The sequence below is a fragment of the Lethenteron reissneri genome, chromosome 51 (assembly GCF_015708825.2).
Source record: "Lethenteron reissneri isolate LAM-NWPU_2019-01 chromosome 51, ASM1570882v1, whole genome shotgun sequence".
In the NCBI taxonomy this organism is placed as follows: domain Eukaryota; kingdom Metazoa; phylum Chordata; class Hyperoartia; order Petromyzontiformes; family Petromyzontidae; genus Lethenteron; species Lethenteron reissneri.
Window position 1 is genome coordinate 1,332,023 of NC_083829.1, and position 23,227 is coordinate 1,355,249.

At 48.2% G+C, this 23,227-nt stretch overlaps 1 protein-coding gene across 1 annotated transcript; it reads left to right on the top strand.

Annotated features, from left to right (window-relative positions):
* Positions 1-476: 476 nt before the first annotated feature.
* On the top strand, positions 477-782 carry LOC133355535 (uncharacterized; the record flags this gene model as incomplete). The annotated part of the gene is made up of 1 exon (XM_061572876.1): positions 477-782. A coding segment is annotated over one exon (306 nt), but the record flags the coding sequence as incomplete, so codon positions are not given.
* Positions 783-23,227: the final 22,445 nt, after the last annotated feature.

A 23,227-nucleotide genomic window follows, 5' to 3' on the forward strand; every position in this document is an offset into this window, starting at 1 on the left:
GGCTGTCACCCTCCAGCTTCGGAGGGCTGAGGAGCGACGCTCGCAATGATGAGCGGAGCGCCGGGCGGTTAAAGCGCGGCACGTTGGCACAGTGTGGAGCACAGGTGGTGCATCTGTCAGTCATCTCAGTCAGTCAACTCATAAAGACCCTCATGCCAGCCTTCAACACTTCACGTGACCTCAAATTGCACCTCGCTTGGCGAGTGGGTCTGTGTCTCCGTGTCGTATTGTGAGTTGGGTGTCTGGGCGTATGTGCTCGTAATCTTTGGTTCTTTCGCTAAAGTCACGTAGATAGAAAATAATAATAAAAAATAAAGTTAATTGAAAAAACACTAATATAGTGAACCGATAAAAAACTAAAATATAAACTACATCAATATAATCAATATACTCAATATAATCTCCAATAAGCTGAGCTACTAACCAATCCCCGCCCGCGGAGAGCTTGCACGGAGGCCCCGCCGCTGTGAAACGGACACGGCGGTGGTGGTGGTGGCGGTGGTGGCGGTGGTGGTGGTGGTGGTGATGGTGGTGGTGGTGGCGGTGGTGGTGGTGGTGGTGGCGGTGGTGGCGGTGGTGGCTGTGGCGGCGGTGGTGGTGGTGGTGGTGGTGGTGGCGGTGGTGGTGGTGGTGGTGGTGGCTGTGGCGGCGGTGGTGGTGGTGGCGGTGGTGGTGGTGGTGATGGTGGTGGTGGTGGCGGTGGTGGTGGTGGTGGTGGCGGTGGTGGCGGTGGTGGCGGCGGTGGTGGCGGTGGTGGTGGTGGTGGCGGTGGCGGTGGTGGCGGTGGTGGCGGTGGTGGTGCTGCGCGCTTCTCTTTAAACGTGTTTACAGGGCGGTCCGCGGAAGCAGGACCCTGCGGTTTCTTTTTGGCCAATGTCAACGTCTGTGGAAGCCATTATCATTTTTGTTTTGTTTTTCATATTATTATTATCGTGTTCCTTCCATGTAACCTCGCGCGATGCGTTGGATTTTTTGTTCTTTTGATTTTAGGACAATTACCACTGACGCACGTTTCTTCAGGTGATGTGGCATGGCTCGGGCAACCACACCATCCTGCAGCCCCCGAGGGCTAAATAAGTGGAAATAGGCCTTGACATATTGCGGTGGGAATTGTCTTTAAACACAAAAATATTACCAGATGACAAAACGTCCAAAAAATAGGGGGGGGGGGAGGGGTGGGCCCCCCAAAACGCAGCTTCAAAGCAGCGGCAACAACAACGACAAACATTTAAATGGGCAATTGTAATATGCGACTCAACAACCGAATACAAGAGCAATGAATTATCGCCAAAATAAATAAGTCGAGCAATTTGCGAAAGTTTAAACTTTGAGAGAGAAAGGGGAAGAAAAGAGGGGGAGGGGGTTGGGGGTTGGTTGTGCTCCAGCAGCATGTAATGTTCACGTAAATAAATATCGATGTGTTTCTTTTTCAAGGCACCGCGACTGCTGGTGGCGCACGTGCGCCGCGTCACCTGCTCGGGGTCCTCGCTCGGAGCTCGCGGGGCGCGCGGTCGTTGCTCTCAGTAAATAAATAAATAACGCTCGCCGGCAGAACCTGAAGCCGTCACACAGAACCTGAAGCCGTCACACAGAACCTGAAGCCGACACACAGAACCCGAAGCCGTCACACCAGCGTGTACACACACACACGCGCGCACGCTAGGGTAATGCGCTGCATATGGATCGTCCGTGCCCAGTAATTTCCCTAACTTTGTTTACGCTTAATGTTGCACCAGCCCCTCCCCCACCTTTTGAAATGTTTAAGTGTGGAAACTTTGGGTTTTCAGTCGGCGTAGGCACAAACGAGGCTTCGGACCGAGGCTAGATTTTCTGGCACGAACGTCTCCGTGCGTGCGTGCGTGCGTGCGTTGATGATTCCGCGTATGCCCTTCGGTTGAAAAATGTCTGCGATGTGCCCCACAGAGCCCCCCGCAATCCTCCCAGAGCTCTCATAAAATCCCCTGCCTACTTCCACTCGAATTGACAACTCGCGGCTCCCACCGCAAAGTAATGCCACGTTGTGTGCTGCCTCGGTTCAAACATTTCTCTCTTTTTTATCCGTTAACTCTTTCTCGGAACTTCTAAAATGGCAAATGATTTGTTTACCCGGCTGAGATTTACTGAGTCTCAAGAGGCATTTCGCAAGAGGGTCCTGCATCGTTATGTTTGGCAGTCATTCAGTTTGTAGATTTGTAAACATTTGTCAACCAATGCATTAGATCTGTCCGGCTGTTTGGAGGAGAAAACGATAATTGTCGTGAAGCTGATCCAGCCCAGAAGGCGGGATTTTGTCTCACTCCTGTACATGAACCGATCTCATTGCTCCAACTTGTCTCCTGGTTTTCATCCAGCAGTGGATTGACAAGGGCTGTTGATGATGATAATGATGATGACCCGATTACTGCGGCCAAGATGCTTGCAGTGATGTAAATGGTGTGTGCAGGCCCTTTTTGAAGTGGTAGGCCTCATGTGGCCATGGGTCATATCAAATGATGTCTCGGGCCGTGTGAAGTGACGTTACGGTCCCTGTGAAGTGACGTCACGAGTCGTGTGAAGTGACGTCACGGGTCGTGTGAAGTGACGTCACGGGCCGTGTGAAGTGACGTCACGGGTCATGCGAAGTGACGTCACGAGTCGTGTGAAGTGACGTCACGGGCCGTGCGAAGTGACGTCACGGGCCGTGTGAAGTGACGTCACGGGCCGTGTGAAGTGAAGTCATGGGCCCTGTGAAGTGACGTCACGGGTCATGTGAAGTGAAGTCACGGGTCATGTGAAGTGACGTCACGTGCCCTGTGAAGTGACGTCACGGGCCCTGTGAAGTGACGTCACGGGCTGTGTGAAGTGAAGTCGCTGGTCGTTTCTGGCCCGCGGGTCGGATAGGTTCCACGCCCTCATCACATAGCCGAGACAACTCCCCGTCCAGACAATTTCCTGAAGCGTCTCGTGTAATGGAATTGCAGAGGTATGCGGGACATCCAAAATGTATCGCAAGTTTCAAAGTAGCTGCCAATAGATCATCCTGCAACTCCACGCGAGAAATCCTAGTGCTGCGGCTGGCCCCGATGGACGCGTTCCAAGCGGTGAACGTGGCCAACGTCGTCCGAACTCGTTCCGTTCACTCGAGAGGCCTATGAAAATGTAGACGGCCTGTGGAGTGCCCAGCGCCCGGATAAGGATAGATGCTTTTTGGCTCAGGTGAGTCTGCGGTAATGAGTAATAATGAATTCACATTCCAGGCTACGCTTTATTGTATTTACGCTGTGTGCGCGTGCGTGTGTTCGCTTACACGCGTGTGTGTAATCCCAAGAATAAGGGAATTAAAATTACCCCGAGGAAGAAAAATACAATTGAGTTAGCATTTCATCTAATCATCTGGACCCAATTGGCTCAAATATACACTTAGAAGACTGCGTTTCAGTATTTTCATACTCCCTGTATATTTATGGCGGGGGGGGGGGGGGACATTGTAATAATAAAATAGGGAAAAGTATATTTACAACCCTTTCTTAATCCACTGCTAGATGAAGGCCTACCCATGCCGTGTCGGTCAGAGGGGTTGCTTGTCCACACGTCACCGTGTTGGTGAGTGCGGGCTGGTGAAGGAGGGGAGCGCTTTGCCCGAATCGGAGAGCCCTCGCCACCGTTGTGAGCCCTGGAAGGGACATTCTACTCGGGCCACCGACTGCAGAGCACAGTGCGCCAACCAGAGTGCGCCACCGCTACATCGACCAATATTATTAATAATGAAGGTTTTTGGGTCAGATCGCGTTATTTATAAATGTGTCGTAACCCTCCACCACCCGACACGGCCAAACAGTAAAAAATGTGTCACGTTTACAAAAAACAAATAGTTTACTACTTTAGCCCACCGGTGTGTTGAAGAGTGAATCAAGATCATGTTTTACTGGTTGGCCCTGTCGGGTGGTGGAGGGTTACGACACATTTATAAATAACGCGATGTAACCCAAAAACCTTCATTATGAATAATATTGGTCGCGAAAGCCGACGTGTTAAATTATCATTATTTTCAGTCCACGTGGCTTCATGTGGGAAGAAATTGGAGTCCCTCATAGACAGCCGAGCCACCACCTATATGAGCGAACGACACTCAAAGCGAACACTGCACAGACGGATTCAAGTATCCATTGGTATACTTCCATCTCATGGCCACCTCGCATCTCAGTAACCGATGCCCCCACTGCTCACGAGAGCAGGGAGACAGTTTGACACTTGAGACAACTGTTTTCATGACCTGTGTACACGCACGAAGCACACGAAGCACACGCAGCGCTTCGTGGGTGTACAGCTCGTCTGGTCACGAGGCCCAGTTGGTCCACACTCGGCTTCCAATCGGAAGCTTGTGGGTTCACATCCCGGCCAGAGGTTCAATCACCTATATCGCTTGAGGGTTGTAAAAATACATACAAAAACTGATTGTGTGGGATATGAAACTACGTGGTCATCATATGGATAGACGGGATGCTGTCATAGGAACGTGGAAGTGTTTTTTTTTGCATCAGGGCCAGCAAGAAAGACACTTTACAATGCAATGTGGATTTACATGGCGACTAAATGTGCCGGCACATCTCGACGCTTGTAGAGAAGCAGTGGTGGGGTGTTGTTATGTGGGGAGAGAGAGGGTGGGGGGGCAGTCACAGGCAGAAGAGAAGAGCAAAGGCCTTGAGCCTGGACTTGAGACTTGTGCAGGGAGTCGACAGCACGGACGGCTGTGGGGAAGGGGCCTCTGTGGAGGCAGCAGAGGAGAATGAGGGCCCCCAATCCGGGGCCGTGCCAGTCGTCCGAGGTTCTGCCAATAATGTTGCAGTATGCAGTATGTATGCAGTAGTATGCAGTATGCATGCAGTAGTATGCAGTATGTATGCAGCATATATGCAGTATGTATGCAGTAGTATGCATTATGTATGCAGTAGTATGCAGTATGTATGCAGTATGTATGCAGTAGTATGCAGTATGTATGCAGTAGTATGCAGTATGTATGCAGTAGTATGCAGTACAGTCCGTGTGCTCTTCGCACGTGGGTAGTTGCGTCCCTGAAGTATGCAGTATGTATGCAGTAGTATGCAGTATGTATGCAGTAGTATGCAGTATGTATGCAGTAGTATGCAGTATGTATGCAGTATGTATGCAGTAGTATGCAGTATGTAAGCAGTATGTATGCAGTAGTATGCAGTATGTAAGCAGTAGTATGCAGTAGTATGCAGTACAGTCCGTGTGCTCTTCGCACGAGGGTAGTTGCGTCCCTGAAGAGCACCGCGTTCTGGAGAAATCGCATTATAATAAACAATAACATCGGTTACTGCATGGACATAGTTTTATCCCTTTCCCCATACATTGCCCATTGTTAATCGGCCGTCGGGAAGAGAAATGATCGTGACCGTGCCTTTTGTGAGAGATGCCCTCTTAGAGTCATGAGCCTGGGGGCACCGCTTGGATGAGTTACCCCCCCACCCCTCACCCCCCCCACCCCCCACCGTTATTGTCCGTGGTTCAGAAGTGGACAGGATCCCAGATGACGAACGCCGCCGCGTCGCGCACAGGGACATTCCACTTTGCAGAACGCGACATCTCGGCGCAATGCGCCATTGTCTCAGCCCCCCTCCACTCCCCTCCCCCAACACGCGCACACAGCCGCTCCCGCAGCGAGCGGGGGACGTGGGTTTGAAACCGGAGAAGGCTTTGTGATGTTTCTTCTTCACCCCACCCCCCGCCCCCACCACCGCCCTATTTTTCCACGCACATATATATTTTTTGAATGTATCGTGGAAAAGATAATCAGATGCAGATTTTTTTTTAAAACAAGGTTAATAATTCGCAGCCCCCAGTTGTCAATCCGCTGCTGGATGAGAGCCTTCCTCGTTGCGGGCTCCGGTCGGCCACTGAAACAGTTGCTCGACCATACTTGACCACGTTGGTCAAGTCGGAGGCCGGGGTGGGAAGGGAGGGTGTGGGGGGAGTGCCGATGGCCGATCGAGGTACACTCACCGTTGGTGTTAGCCGTGGCTGGAAGCCGAACTCAGGTGTCCGAGGTTCATAGTTCAGTGTGCTCACCACTAATTGCGCGATTGTTATCATCCCATCACAGCCCCTCTCGAGACCTATGCTGCCAAGCACACTTTTCTCAAAACTCGATTCGATGTCTCCAAACTTGGCGCGCGTCTTCTGATCCGTGTGCTGCTCCGTTTTCTGTCTCTCGGTGCCGCAGTCATCACAGGCGTGCACCTCCCCTGCGCTTCTTGGCGCACTTTTCAGCTCTTGTTCCATTTCCTTCATACATAATAAATGCGAAGACACCGCCGAAGCTACGCGGACTGCTTTTTGCGTGTTTTAGTTTTGTTGTCCTTCGCCCCACACCCCCGATGAGCACGGTTTGAATGCGTACGGTGCGAAAGAAGTTCAACATCCATACATCGTTATTCACAAAACTGTCTCTTGACGCAATACACAATACTCGTAGCAAAACCCATCAGCCACACAGCCACGTTCCGGGAGTTGGGTAATTGCAGCTGCATTGTTTCCCGACCAACGCACCACTCTGGACTGGTTTCAACACCCAGTGTCTCATCAGCAGCGTCAGGCTCGCTAGAATCAATGCCGGCCAACTTCCGACCTGACAGATCGCACGAAGAGAGGAGCAATGCTCTCGTTATGCCGCATGGGAGTCCTCGATGGACGTAAAATTACAACAACAAAAACAATACACAAGTCAACGAAATTATTCTCGTCCAATGATTGTGAAGTATTCACTGGTTGATAAGTTTCTTCACGAGGCACAACGATGCAAGCACCGCAACGTCAAGACAAGTTGTAGCCACTCGTAGATGCTGTCACGCTTATCAGCATGATTGTCCATAGTAGAGGTTCTTGGGTTAGATCGCGTAAATATAAATGTGTCGTTCAACCCGCCGGCACCCGACACAGCCAGTTAGTGAGTGTTTGTGGCATTAGTAAGTTTTGTCACGTACTAATTGGCTGTGTAGAGTGGTGGCGGGTTTAACGACACATTCATATTTACGCGATCTTACCCAAAAACCTCTGTTTTGGGTAATATTGGTCGCGAAAGCCCATTACTAGGGATTAAACATGATTGTGTTAAACATGATTGTGTTAAATATGATTGTGTTAAATATGATTGTGTTAAATATGATTGTGTTCAACATGATTGTGTTAAATATGATTGTGTTAAACGTGGTTGTGTTAAACATGATTGTGTTAAACATGATTGTGTTAAACGTGTTGTGTTAAACATGATTGTGTTAAACGTGATTGTGTTAAACATGGTTGTGTTAAACATGATTGTGTTAAACGTGGTTGTGTTAAACATGATTGTGTTAAACATGATTGTGTTAAACGTGATTGTGTTAAACATGATTGTGTTAAACGTGGTTGTGTTAAACATGGTTGTGTTAAACATGATTGTGTTAAACGTGGTTGTGTTAAACATGATTGTGTTAAACATGATTGTGTTAAACGTGATTGTGTTAAACGTGATTGTGTTAAACATGGTTGTGTTAAACATAATTGTGTTAAACATTGTTGTGTTAAACATGATTGGGTTAAACATGATTGTGTTAAACATGATTGTGTTAAACTATGATTGTGTTAAACGTGATTGTGTTAAACGTGATTGTGTTAAACATGATTGTGTTCAACACGATTGTGTTAAATATGATTGTGTTAAACATGATTGTGTTCAACATTGTTGTGTTCAACACGATTGTGTTAAACATGATTGTGTTAAACATGATTGTGTTAAACATGATTGTGTTAAACGTGATTGTGTTAAACATGATTGTGTTCAACATGATTGTGTTCAACACGATTGTGTTAAATATGATTGTGTTAAACATGGTTGTGTTCAACATTGTTGTGTTCAACATGATTGTGTTCAACATGATTGTGTTCATCATGATTGTGTTCAACATGATTGTGTTAAACATTGTGTTAAACGTGATTGTGTTAAACGTGATTGTGTTAAACATGATTGTGTTCAACATGGTTGTGTTGAACATGATTGTGTTCAACATGATTGTGTTAAACATGATTGTGTTCAACATGATTGTGTTAAACATGATTGTGTTAAACATGGTTGTGTTCAACATGATTGTGTTCAACATGATTGTGTTAAACATGATTGTGTTAAAAATGATTGTGTTAAACATTATTGTGTTAAACATGGTTGTGTTCAACATGATTGTGTTCAACATGATTGTGTTAAACATGATTGTGTTAAACATGATTGTGTTCAACATGATTGTGTTAAACATGATTGTGTTCAACGTGATTGTGTTCAACATGATTGTGTTCAACATGATTGTGTTCAACATGGTTGTGTTAAACATGGTTGTGTTAAACATGGTTGTGTTCAACATGATTGTGTTCAACATGATTGTGTTCAACATGATTGTGTTAAACATGGTTGTGTTAAACATGGTTGTGTTCAACATGATTGTGTTCAACATGATTGTGTTCAACATGATTGTGTTCAACATGTTTGTGTTAAACATGATTGTGTTCAACATGATTGTGTTCAACATGATTGTGTTCAACATGATTGTGTTAAACATGATTGTGTTAAACATGGTTGTGTTCAACATGATTGTGTTCAACATGATTGTGTTAAACATGATTGTGTTCAACATGATTGTGTTAAACATGATTGTGTTAAACATTATTGTGTTAAACATGGTTGTGTTCAACATGATTGTGTTCAACATGATTGTGTTAAACATGATTGTGTTAAACATGATTGTGTTCAACATGATTGTGTTAAACATGATTGTGTTCAACATGATTGTGTTAAACATGATTGTGTTCAACATGATTGTGTTCAACATGGTTGTGTTAAACATGGTTGTGTTAAACATGGTTGTGTTCAACATGATTGTGTTCAACATGATTGTGTTCAACATGATTGTGTTCAACATGATTGTGTTAAACATGGTTGTGTTAAACATGGTTGTGTTCAACATGATTGTGTTCAACATGATTGTGTTCAACATGATTGTGTTAAACATGGTTGTGTTCAACATGATTGTGTTCAACATGATTGTGTTAAACATGGTTGTGTTCAACATGATTGTGTTCAACATGATTGTGTTCAACATGATTGTGTTCAACATGATTGTGTTCAACATGTTTGTGTTAAACATGATTGTGTTAAACATGGTTGTGTTCAACATGATTGTGTTCAACATGATTGTGTTCAACATGATTGTGTTAAACATGATTGTGTTAAACATGGTTGTGTTCAACATGATTGTGTTCAACATGATTGTGTTCACCATGATTGTGTTCAACATGATTGTGTTCAACATGATTGTGTTAAACATGATTGTGTTCAACATGATTGTGTTCAACATGATTGTGTTAAACATGATTGTGTTCAACATGATTGCGTTCAACATGATTGTGTTCAACATGATTGTGTTAAACATGGTTGTGTTCAACATGATTGTGTTAAACGTGATTGTGTTCAACATTATTGTGTTAAACACGATTGTGTTCGGCGGCGGCGGCGGCAGCAGCAGCAGCTGTGACGGGCAGGACACGTTCACATTCTTTCAAACGCTGTTAAGTCAGTCTCCCTCCAGTTTGCAAGGACTGGAGTGTGGGAAACGATGCACAACTCAATACAACCACGTCAAGTTCACGCGTGTTTAAAAAATCACGTTTTCGGAGAGCAGGTCACCGCAGAGCAAACATTTCACAGACAAATGAGATGGTTTCGATGAGGGTGTAAAGTGACGGCCTCCGGCTCTCGGCATCCCCTCTGTCCTCGCCGCTAAGTCCGATGACGAACGTCCCCTTGCCTTATGTTATATTTGGTGCTCCTTTTGAAAGCGACGCTGTTCACAGCGACGATTGTGTGGAAGTTTACAAAGAGAGAGTTGAACGCGTTGGGAAATGTTGCGTCCGACGCGTCAAATAATCGTTCACACTCCCACTGAGCCGCTCCACAGTTCCCGCTGGCAGAGGAGAAGAGCAAATGGCCTCAAACATTGTGGATGTTTTTTGTTGTTCTTGGTGTTAAAGCATCGTGGGTTGTATTAACGACGACGACTATGATATGATGATGGTAAGCTGTGCTTTCGGCCCGTGCTTTTAGACGTGAATACGTTTTGTTGTTTAAACCCCACGATTGATTTCGTGCACGCAACGCACAATAACTCGGGTACATGACGAAGGTCGTTATCTAGAACATCGCTCCATGTCACGGAGCGGTCGGCACACCGCACGAACTTGCAGGTCACGTGGTCGTCGATCCGGTCGAAGCGGTGGTGGGAGTTTGTTAAATCGTCGCGCCTCCCAGCAGTAGGGACGGGTGCGGTGTTGGCAAAGTGTGGGGCCTCCCGTCTCTTCTTAGATGCCTGGCAAGAGGGGAGGAGTAGGCCAACGTACCCTGCGAGCAGGCAATTGCAGGGCTGCCGCGACCACGTGTTACTGGCGTTGAGAGCACCGGTTGAGGAATGAGATGGCTCATGCCACTTGAGGTTTGTTTTGATGCTTCCTGGTGAAACATTTTCAGCATTTCGTTCAAGGAAAACAAGGATTTTACGGAGCAATGGTTCACAGACCACACCGCGAACCCAACCAAGCAACGGCAGACTTCAGCGACGGGTAAAGAGCTGAAGCGGTCCTGTAAACCTCCGCATTCGCAAGCCTGCGCTGGCCAGCGTGGTGAAGTATGGTCATTACACATTGACCAGCGTGGTGAAGTATGGTCATTACACATTGACCAGCGTGGTGAAGTATGGTCATTACGCATTGACCAGCGTGGTGAAGTGTGGTCATTACACATTGACCAGCGTGGTGAAGTATGGACATTACACATTGACCAGCGTGGTGAAGTATGGTCATTACACATTGACCAGCGTGGTGAAGTGTGGATATTACACATTGACCAGCGTGGTGAAGTGTGGTCATTACACATTGACCAGCGTGGTGAAGTATGGTCATTACACATTGACCAGCGTGGTGAAGTGTGGTCATTACACATTGACCAGCGTGGTGAAGTATGGACATTACACATTGACCAGCGTGGTGAAGTATGGTCATTACACATTGACCAGCGTGGTGAAGTGTGGTCATTACACATTGACCAGCGTGGTGAAGTATGGACATTACACATTGACCAGCGTGGTGAAGTGTGGTCATTACACATTGACCAGCGTGGTGAAGTATGGACATTACACATTGACCAGCGTGGTGAAGTATGGTCATTACACATTGACCAGCGTGGTGAAGTATGGTCATTACACATTGACCAGCGTGGTGAAGTGTGGTCATTACACATTGACCAGCGTGGTGAAGTGTGGACATTACACATTGACCAGCGTGGTGAAGTATGGTCATTACACATTGACCAGCGTGGTGAAGTGTGGTCATTACACATTGACCAGCGTGGTGAAGTATGGTCATTACACATTGACCAGCGTGGTGAAGTATGGTCATTACACATTGACCAGCGTGGTGAAGTGTGGTCATTACACATTGACCAGCGTGGTGAAGTGTGGACATTACACATTGACCAGCGTGGTGAAGTGTGGTCATTACACATTGACCAGCGTGGTGAAGTGTGGTCATTACACATTGACCAGCGTGGTGAAGTGTGGTCATTACACATTGACCAGCGTGGTGAAGTGTGGTCATTACACATTGACCAGCGTGGTGAAGTGTGGTCATTACACATTGACCAGCGTGGTGAAGTATGGTCATTACACATTGACCAGCGTGGTGAAGTGTGGTCATTACACATTGACCAGCGTGGTGAAGTGTGGTCATTACACATTGACCAGCGTGGTGAAGTATGGTCATTACACATTGACCAGCGTGGTGAAGTGTGGTCATTACACATTGACCAGCGTGGTGAAGTATGGTCATTACACATTGACCAGCGTGGTGAAGTATGGTCATTACACATTGACCAGCGTGGTGAAGTGTGGTCATTACACATTGACCAGCGTGGTGAAGTGTGGACATTACACATTGACCAGCGTGGTGAAGTGTGGTCATTACACATTGACCAGCGTGGTGAAGTGTGGTCATTACACATTGACCAGCGTGGTGAAGTGTGGTCATTACACATTGACCAGCGTGGTGAAGTGTGGTCATTACACATTGACCAGCGTGGTGAAGTGTGGTCATTACACATTGACCAGCGTGGTGAAGTGTGGTCATTACACTTTGACCAGCGTGGTGAAGTATGGACATTACACATTGACCAGCGTGGTGAAGTATGGTCATTACACATTGACCAGCGTGGTGAAGTATGGTCATTACACATTGACCAGCGTGGTGAAGTGTGGTCATTACACATTGACCAGCGTGGTGAAGTGTGGACATTACACATTGACCAGCGTGGTGAAGTATGGTCATTACACATTGACCAGCGTGGTGAAGTGTGGTCATTACACATTGACCAGCGTGGTGAAGTATGGTCATTACACATTGACCAGCGTGGTGAAGTATGGTCATTACACATTGACCAGCGTGGTGAAGTGTGGTCATTACACATTGACCAGCGTGGTGAAGTGTGGACATTACACATTGACCAGCGTGGTGAAGTGTGGTCATTACACATTGACCAGCGTGGTGAAGTGTGGTCATTACACATTGACCAGCGTGGTGAAGTGTGGTCATTACACATTGACCAGCGTGGTGAAGTGTGGTCATTACACATTGACCAGCGTGGTGAAGTGTGGTCATTACACATTGACCAGCGTGGTGAAGTATGGTCATTACACATTGACCAGCGTGGTGAAGTGTGGTCATTACACATTGACCAGCGTGGTGAAGTGTGGTCATTACACATTGACCAGCGTGGTGAAGTATGGTCATTACACATTGACCAGCGTGGTGAAGTGTGGTCATTACACATTGACCAGCGTGGTGAAGTATGGTCATTACACATTGACCAGCGTGGTGAAGTATGGTCATTACACATTGACCAGCGTGGTGAAGTGTGGTCATTACACATTGACCAGCGTGGTGAAGTGTGGACATTACACATTGACCAGCGTGGTGAAGTGTGGTCATTACACATTGACCAGCGTGGTGAAGTGTGGTCATTACACATTGACCAGCGTGGTGAAGTGTGGTCATTACACATTGACCAGCGTGGTGAAGTGTGGTCATTACACATTGACCAGCGTGGTGAAGTGTGGTCATTACACATTGACCAGCGTGGTGAAGTGTGGTCATTACACTTTGACCAGCGTGGTGAAGTATGGACATTACACATTGACCAGCGTGGTGAAGTATGGTCATTACACATTGACCAGCGTGGTGAAGTATGGTCATTACACATTGACCAGCGTGGTGAAGTATGGTCATTACACATTGACCAGCGTGGTGAAGTATGGACATTACGCATTGACCAGCGTGGTGAAGTATGGTCATTATGCGTTGACCAGCGTGGTGAATTATGGACATTACACATTGACCAGCGTGGTGAAGTATGGTCATTACACATTGACCAGCGTGGTGAAGTATGGTCATTCCACATTGACCAGCGTGGTGAAGTATTGTCATTACACATTGACCAGCGTGGTGAAGTGTGGACATTACACATTGACCAGCGTGGTGAATTATGGACATTACACATTGACCAGCGTGGTGAAGTATGGTCATTACACATTGACCAGCGTGGTGAAGTATGGTCATTACACATTGACCAGCGTGGTGAAGTATGGTCATTACACATTGACCAGCGTGGTGAAGTATGGTCATTACACATTGACCAGCGTGGTGAAGTATGGTCATTACACATTGACCAGCGTGGTGAAGTATGGTCATTACACATTGACCAGCGTGGTGAAGTATGGTCATTACACATTGACCAGCGTGGTGAAGTATGGTCATTACACATTGACCAGCGTGGTGAAGTATGGTCATTACGCATTGACCAGCGTGGTGAAGTATGGTCATTACACATTGACCAGCGTGGTGAAGTATGGACATTACACATTGACCAGCGTGGTGAAGTATGGTCATTACACATTGACCAGCGTGGTGAAGTATGGTCATTACACATTGACCAGCGTGGTGAAGTATGGTCATTACACATTGACCAGCGTGGTGAAGTGTGGACATTACACATTGACCAGCGTGGTGAAGTATGGTCATTACACATTGACCAGCGTGGTGAAGTGTGGACATTACACATTGACCAGCGTGGTGAAGTATGGTCATTACACATTGACCAGCGTGGTGAAGTGTGGACATTACACATTGACCAGCGTGGTGAAGTGTGGACATTATACATTGACCAGCGTGGTGAAGTATGGTCATTACACATTGACCAGCGTGGTGAAGTATGGTCATTACACATTGACCAGCGTGGTGAAGTATGGACAAACAACAGCCATCGCTGACACAGGGGTGAGAGAGCGCCTCGGATTTCTGGCAGCGAGTTTGTAAACAGAGGGCTGTGGGATATACATTGTTTTGGTTACCATTGTAGAAATACATTCAAGGAGTGCTCTAAAAGACAATATACCCGCCATCAGCCCATCTACACCGCAACATTTATTGTCAAAGCACCAATGATCGCCAGGCAACAGCAGCAGCAGCGACAGCAAGAGAAGATCTCAGGCAAACTCTTTGAGCATAGGTTCAACACCCGGCATCTGAAGGATCGACAGGTTAAGGGGTTTCCAAGAGATTTCCGTGAAGCCACCACAGCAGCGTCCTTTAAAGCGATACAGTAATTATCGTCATTAAGAGGGTCTTTAGACTCGGAGACCTCAACTAAGCCGAAGGGATTCTGTTACTGAAGCGCCGGCCATTCAGTGGCGTTGACAGTAATTGACTGTGCGCACACGTGGCCAGGGAAAGGAGAAAAAAAACGGGGGGAGAGGGGGGGAGAGTGATGTTAGGCTGATGCATCGTAAGCGCTCGTGCCATCGCATTATCCTGAAGGTGTTTTAAAGGTTTTTATTTTATTTTTGCGCGGTAGTTTCCTCCCTCCTACACCCCCCCCACAACCCCCAACCCGAGTGCGCTATCGGCGTCGCGTCGCGAACTGAAGCGGCGTTCGGATCTCCCGCTGAGGGCGGTGGCGCTGAGAAGGGTCCACGGAAGCGGATGCCGTAGAGCTGCCTCTGAGGTCCTGGCAAGTGACCTCTGGTCCACGCGGTCGGGGGCAGCACTTGCCCCTTGCAGGGCCGACGAAGGGAAGGCCATGGCCTCCCTCTGCTGCCCCGACGACAGTGGACGCCTCTCAACCGCGTTCCAAACAACAACAACAACACAACAGCAACACAACAACAACAGCAACACAACAACACAGGGAAGAAGAAGGTGGGGATAATTAATCAATAAATCGAAGATCAGAGACTCCACCAAACTGCAATTGCGGTGAGGCACAAACCGTCACTGATGACTGCCCAACACAACCACGTGTACCCTGGTGTAACGAGTGGGCTGCTCCACTCAGCTACCCCAACACAACCACGTGTACCCTGGTGTAACGAGTGGACTACTCCACTCAGCTACCCCAACACAACCACGTGTACCCTGGTGTAACGAGTGGACTGCTCCACTCAGCTACCCCAACACAACCACGTGTACTCTGATGTAACGAGTGGACTGCTCCACTCAGCTACCCCAACACAACCACGTGTACCCTGGTGTAACGAGTGGGCTGCTCCACTCAGCTACCCCAACACAACCACGTGTACTCTGGTGTAACGAGTGGGCTGCTCCACTCAGCTACCCCAACACAACCACGTGTACCCTGGTGTAACGAGTGGACTGCTCCACTCAGCTACCCCAACACAACCACGTGCACCCTGGTGTAACGAGTGGGCTGCTCCACTCAGCTACCCCAACACAACCACGTGTACTCTGGTGTAACGAGTGGACTGCTCCACTCAACTACCCCAACACAACCACGTGTACCCTGGTGTAACGAGTGGACTGCTCCACTCAGCTACCCCAATACAACCACGTGTACCCTGGTGTAACGAATGGACAACTCCACTCAGCTACCCCAACACAACCACGTGTACTCTGGTGTAACGAATGGACAACTCCACTCAGCTACCCCAATACAACCACGTGTACCCTGGTGTAACGAGTGGGCTGCTCCACTCAGCTACCCCAATACAACCACGTGTACCCTGGTGTAACGAGTGGACTGCTCCACTCAGCTACCCCAACACAACCACGTGTACCCTGGTGTAACGAGCGGACTGCTCCACTCAGCTACCCCAACACAACCACGTGTACCCTGGTGTAACGAGTGGGCTGCTCCACTCAGCTACCCCAACACAACCACGTGTACCCTGGTGTAACGAGTGGATTGCTCCACTCAGCTTCCCTGGATGCGTGGGATGGCTCACAACATAAACAAACAACTGTGCTCTCTTGCTCCGCGCAAACGCCATGCGGAAGTACAAGAAGGTGAAACGTTCCCCCACGTGCTCTGCATATGAGAGCAATATTCGCTTGGCAGCCAAACAGACATTTAATTGTCAGAGCTGGAATTTAGGCGCATTATGTGCGGAACTGAAGTTAATGTTACGGGGTTTGGGGTTTTTTCTTTCTTCTTCTTCTCCAAGTCATTAGTGACCATGCTGGGACCATCGTCTCACTTCCACTGGAGAACCCCGGTTAGTCACTGTCCACTGCCTGGAGTCGAACCCAGGGTTCTGACCTCCGAGCCACGTGGCCTCCTCCATCCAGACGAGTCGGGGAGACGTCGCGGTTGGAACCCTACCGCAAGCATCTCCAGTGGTAGACAATCCACATTCCTACGGCAGGGACCAGGGCATCCACGAGAAAGGCAACCGTTGCCCTTACACTTGTAGTGACATGGGGGGGGAGGGGCTGCTGGGGGGCTCTGGGACCCTGGGCGGCCCAGGCGCTTGGGCCCCTTGGCGCCGGGCGCTGGGTTCCCAGGCGGCCCAGACGCTTAAGCCTCTTGGCGCCAGGCGCTGGGTTCCCGGGCGGCCCAGACGCTTAAGCCCCTTGGCGCCAGGCGCTGGGTTCCCAGGCGGCCCAGACGCTTAAGCCTCTTGGCGCCAGGCGCTGGGTTCCCGGGCGGCCCAGACGCTTAAGCCTCTTGGCGCCAGGCGCTGGGTTCCCGGGCGGCCCAGACGCTTAAGCCTCTTGGCGCCAGGCGCTGGGTTCCCAGGCGGCCCAGACGCTTAAGCCTCTTGGCGCCGGGCGCTGGGTTCCCGGGCGGCCCAGACGCTTAAGCCCCTTGGCGCCACCAACGGGGGGGGGGGGGGGGGGGGGCTGTGTGTGCTCTGTGGGATATCTGGGGGCGCACACGGCTCCACCCTCGTTGGGGACTAGGCATAAAAGGGGAGCTCCTTGGACGATCAGGGCCAGTTGTAGCTCAAGACCCAAGACCCAAGACCAGCCATGTGAGGACCCTGGGACGCTGTGAGGGCCAGTGGTGGGACTCTGGAACTCCTGGCTCTACGTCCTTGTGAGGGCGAGTTCCAGAGCGTAGCTAGAGTAGTGCATCTAGGCTGTGTACCTAGGCTGTGTACCTAGGCTGTCTACCTAGGCTGTAACAGAGTATCAGGACTGTTGGAGTGCTGTTGGATTGTAATAAAGAAGTTACCTCTACAAGTGTCTCCGGAACCCGTTACACACTTAATGGCGCTCGTCTAAATCGTCGAAGCGATTGCGATCGAGGCCTTAAGAAGCCAGAACGCCGAAACGTGACACAATTGGTGTTGCGTCCATGCTTCGTCGTTCTCAGTAACGGATAAACCGTTGTCTATCCACTGCTGGATGGAGACCTCCCCAAGTTGTCGCCAGCCCCCACGGCTCCGTGATGCTACCGTCCATCGCTCTGATGCCCGTCAGTGGCTCTCATCTCTGCATCTCTCACAGTTCCATCTCCAGACAGATTTTCTCCTTTGACTGCCATTCTGTCACCAGGCTCGTCCATTGGCCATAATCCCATCCAGCGATGTGCCCTGCCCAAGTCAATTAACTCGTTTTGTTAAAGATCGAATATGATGTCTCTGAGCTGTGCTTGTTCCATGGTCCACGTGCTCCTTTGTCTCTGCGAGTGATGTACTGTGGAGGGCAGGGATGGTGGATCGCACGAATGTTGTCAAACTTCCTTCCCGCGGGAGTCGAGGAGTTGCCAGCAGAAGGCAGTACATCAACATGTGGACTCCCCCTGTTGCATCTCTCTGAGGATAGAGTGTTTCCCCCTCTCGCATTGGCGGGTTTTCTCCGGGCGCTTCGCTTTCCTCCCACACATATAAACGCTTTTTCAAACAAAACAGGCCGAAAGCATCTCAAGGTACAGAGGACCGCAGAGCTTGGGAAATGTTGAGTACCCGCTGCAGCACGTGGCTGCCCCTGCTGCCTTTCCACCAGTACCGGATTATCCTCCTAGTAAAAGTAGCTACATCATATGTAGTAGTAGCTACATATGTAGTATCTACATGTGTAGTAGCTACGTATATAGTAGTAGCTACATCATATGTGTAGTAGCTACATCACATGTAGTAGCTACATCATATGTAGTAGCTACTATGTAGTAGCTACATCATATGTAGTAGTAGCTACATTTGTAGTAGCTACATGTGTAGTAGCTACGTATATAGTAGTAGCTACATCATATGTGTAGTAGCTACATCATATGTAGTAGCTACTATGTAGTAGCTACATCATATGTAGTAGTAGCTACATATGTAGTAGCTACCTCATATGTAGTAGTAGCTACATATGTAGTAGCTACATGTGCAGTAGCTACGTATATAGTAGTAGCTACATCATATGTAGTAGTAGCTACATATGTAGTAGCTACATGTGTAGTAGCTACGTATATAGTAGTAGCTACATCATATGTAGTAGCTACACATGTAGTAGCTACTACACATATGTAGTACCTACGTATGTAGTAGCTACGTGTGTTGTAGTTACATATGTAGTAGCTACATGTGTAGTAGCTACGTATATAGTAGTAGCTACATCATATGTAGTAGCTACACATGTAGTAGCTACATATGTACTGGTAGCTACACATGTAGTAGCTACGCGTGTAGTAGCTACGTATGTAGTAGCTACATATGTAGTAGATACATCATATGTAGTAGCTACACCATATGTAGTAGCTACACATGTAGTAGCTACATATGTACTAGTAGCTACATATGTAGTAGCTACATGTGTAGTAGCTACGTATATAGTAGTAGCTACATCATATGTGTAGTAGCTACATCATATGTAGTAGTAGCTACATATGTAGTAGCTACATCATATGTGTAGTAGCTATATCATATGTAGTAGTAGCTACATATGTAGTAGCTACATGTGTAGTAGCTACGTATATAGTAGTAGCTACATCATATGTGTAGTAGCTACATCATATGTAGTAGCTACTACATATGTAGTACCTACGTATGTAGTAGCTACGTGTGTAGTAGCTACGTATGTAGTAGCTACATGTGTAGTAGCTACATCATATGTAGTAGCTACACCATATGTAGTAGCTACACATGTAGTAGCTACATATGTACTAGTAGCTACATATGTAGTAGCTACATATGTAGTAGCTACGTATGTACTAGTAGCTACGTATGTAGTTGCTACTGGCCCCGCACTATTAAGGACCCCGCGCTAAATGCTTTTAAAATGATCAATTCCGGTTCAGTGATTCTGCACTTGCTCTATTACTATAGTACGACACCACCTTCAACATTTATGAACGACTGGGTGTTTAAGGCTAGCGATTTGTCGCATTATCTGGCTGTATAGCGAATGAAAAAATACAATAACTTTACTGTGCAAGTTAAATATTTGTGTTTTCATATTTGTATGTTTTGGTTTTTAATTTAGGGCCCCTTTATAACACCACGCGCTCCAGGCCCCCCACTCGCTTCATCCGGCACGGCTTCCCGCTCTGCCATCAAACCCTCTTCCTCTTCCTCCACCGCGCGCCTCTGAGCGTGCCCCTCTCTCTCTGTTCTCTAGGATAGCGAACGGACGCTGTGTGGCGGTCCGCAAGTTCGAATGATTATAATTAGGGTGTGACATGTTGTGCTTTGTTTATAAAACATTTTTTTTAAACAATTGCTATTGTCTTAAAGCTTTCGTGACTGCAGGAATTTATAGTCTTGGTTCTTTCGGTAAAGTCACGTAGATAAAAAAAAGTATTTTTTAATAAATTAAATTAATAATATAAATGTTCTATCTAGGTGACTTTACCGAAAGAACCAAGAATATGAATTGCTATTGTTGTCCAGATCGTATATGTACATATTTTTCACGGTTTTTTTGTATTATGCATACCTTCAAGGGGCAGATTTTCATAATATCTCCCATAACAAGCATGGAAACAATTTACGGCGAATTTTAATTAAGCTGAGTGCTTTTAATTTCTGTGGGAATTTAATTGCCTCACAGTTACATTGATGAAAGCGTATTGAGTGCGCGGGCGTGTGCGCGCGCGTGTGTATGTACGTGTGGGGAGCGGTGGTGCAGCGGTTAGCGCGCTGCGCTATGAATCCGGCGAACCGAGTTCGATTCCCGCTCGCGGCCAACACCGGTGACGATTATTTGAACCGGTCCTGGGCCTCCCCTAGGTCGACTCAGCCTCAAATCGGTACATGGTGCGTCGTGCAAACATCGCCACTGGGGAGACAAAGGCGGTCGGGCGTGGTGTTGGCCACCCACCCCCTCGTGTGCCACCGTGCCGACCTTCATAGGTGCTGCTCGCTAACAGCACTTGCCCCAACAATGTGGTCAGGCTATACGTGGGACCTTTGTCTTTGTTTTACGTGCAAGTGCGTGTGTAAGCACGTGCGCCTGCGTGTGTAAATCTCTCTCCATGTAAAGGCGTATAACAATGCTCTTTATTCAAGAAATCCTTGTTAAGTTTCATTGCTCGTTTCAAAAGGAGCCCGGCTGAGGGGAGCTTTGTGGCCACATTTCTGAAAGAAGCCCCCCCCCCCCCCCGCTTTTTACCAATCCGAGAGGCAATTCGGAGCGGAATGGAGGAAGCTCGCAGGAAGGAGGGGACAGCTTTTCCAGCATTCGCATTGAGCGGCGGGTACAGCGAGCTGCTTGCCGTGCTGCCTGCAATGCCAACTGTTGTACAACAACAACAACAAATATCGAGATCATTGCAGTAGATAATCTAAAATCCGCTTCCAACATTATCCGGCGGTCGCGGGCCGATCCGGCGAACCTCCACCACAGCTGCTGGAAGTAGGAGTCCCACTGAATAATAACAACCTGCAAGATTTAGACTCCTAATGTGACGACTCCAAATCATCACCCCATGCAGAGCCGTCGACACTGGAGGGGCAAGTGCGGTAGAGGACATCTTAACTTTCTTTTGGCAGTAGGATATTTATTTTTGTCTAATTCGTGTGTTTGTGTATGCTAGTTTCGTATCGTAAACACATTTATAACACTGAACAAACATATACACAGCACCTATACCCATAATGTATTGCAAGAATGTGTAAAAATAAGCTATTTAGATAATGATGATGTTGTGATTATCATCCATCGTTTTTGAAATCCGGCCCCCTTCCCCCTAAGCCGCCGGATATAATCGATGATCGACTGCACCTTTAAATGTACACCCCTCGTGGTGTGTATTACGGATAATCGATGATCGATTGTACGTTTAAATATACACCCTGTGCGTATTACGAACAATCGATGATCGACTGCACCTTCAAATCAGCACCCCCGTGGTGTGTATTACGAGCACACGGCGTGTGGAGACCTTCATCCAGCAGTGGATCGCCTGAGCGTGCTAAATGAAGGCTCACGAGATGCACACCACGCGACGCCTGTGACATAAATTGATGATTGATCATTTTGTTGCCTCTCTCCCCCGACTGCACACCGCACTCTTCATTAAAATCGGGACCAACCCCCGCAATGCCACATTAACAATTAATAATTGATAGAGCAACATAACCATTCAATCAATTACATTGTGACATTCTTCATCGGGTCGCCGGGGCAGTGAAGAACGGGGGGGGGGGGGGGGTCGTTGACGAGTGTGGCCGTCATTACACCTCGTCGCACCTCATCGGCGTCAGGACGTGGCGAGGCGTTCACCCGGCACTGTGTGGAGCGGGCGGAGCGGGGGTTGGTGGGTCACTGCACGAATGTCGTGGAACGCCCGTCCCGTGGTCGTCTTGGAGGTGCCGTACCCCTGGCTCGCCAGGGGAGGGCGGTGCAGCAGGTGGACCCATCGCCGTCTGTTTTATATCCGTACGGGGATATATGGAGTTGCCCCCGTCGCGCAAGGCGTGGGTTCGATCCCGACCCCTGACGCCTGCTGTCTCTGTGGAGTTTGCGTGTCTCTCTCTCTCTCTCCTCGTGGTCGCGTGGATTTTTCTCCGGGTCCTCGGGGCTTGCCCCCTCCACGTTTAGAATCGACACCATGCGTTTAGAATATTTGTCTGTTGCTGTAAATTTCCACGCAGATAAGCCACTTAGTTGAGCTATAATTTGTGATGGTCAAGTCGCTTCTGAGAAAGAGCTACATAGCTCAGTGGGGCCTTAGCGGGTAAAATAAAGTAAAGAAACAGTTGCGTTTAGTTTTCGGGTGCTCCGGTTTCCTCCCCACGCGAATAATAAACACGGCTCGTCATAAATCTACATGGAAACATCTCGCAAATATAAAACTCAATGTAGCACCCTTCCGACAAAGAGCTCCACGCCTCGATGTGGCTCTGCTGGATATTGCTGTGCACGTGCGTAGCGGAACCGAGTTCGATTCCCACTCACGGCCACCAACACCACGTGACGATGATCTGAACCGGTCCTGGGCATCCTCCAGGTCGACTCTGCCTTCAGGTGAGTTTCTTGATGCGGTGTGTAAACATCGCCACTGGGGAGACAAAGGCGGTCGGGCGTGGTGCTGGCCACCCCACCCCCTCGTGTGTCGTGCTGGCCTTCATAGGTGCTCGCTAACAGCGCTTGCCCCAACAGTCTGTTATGTCTATACGGGGATCTTAGTCTTTGTGTGCGCGCGCACACGTGTGCCAGCCTGCTGAGGCCCGTGTGGTAGCTATTGACGGAGGGAGGGGAACACGCTTGCTATTTTTGTGACTTCATCGGAACTGAATTAATGACAGCTTGCGGTTGGAAGCTGCACCAATTTTGTGTGTGTGTGTTTTTTTTCTCCCTCCCGTCTGCATATTTGTGGATGTGCACACATTTTAATTGCGAATTGCCAGCAGCCTCTCTTAGTCACATCCAATTT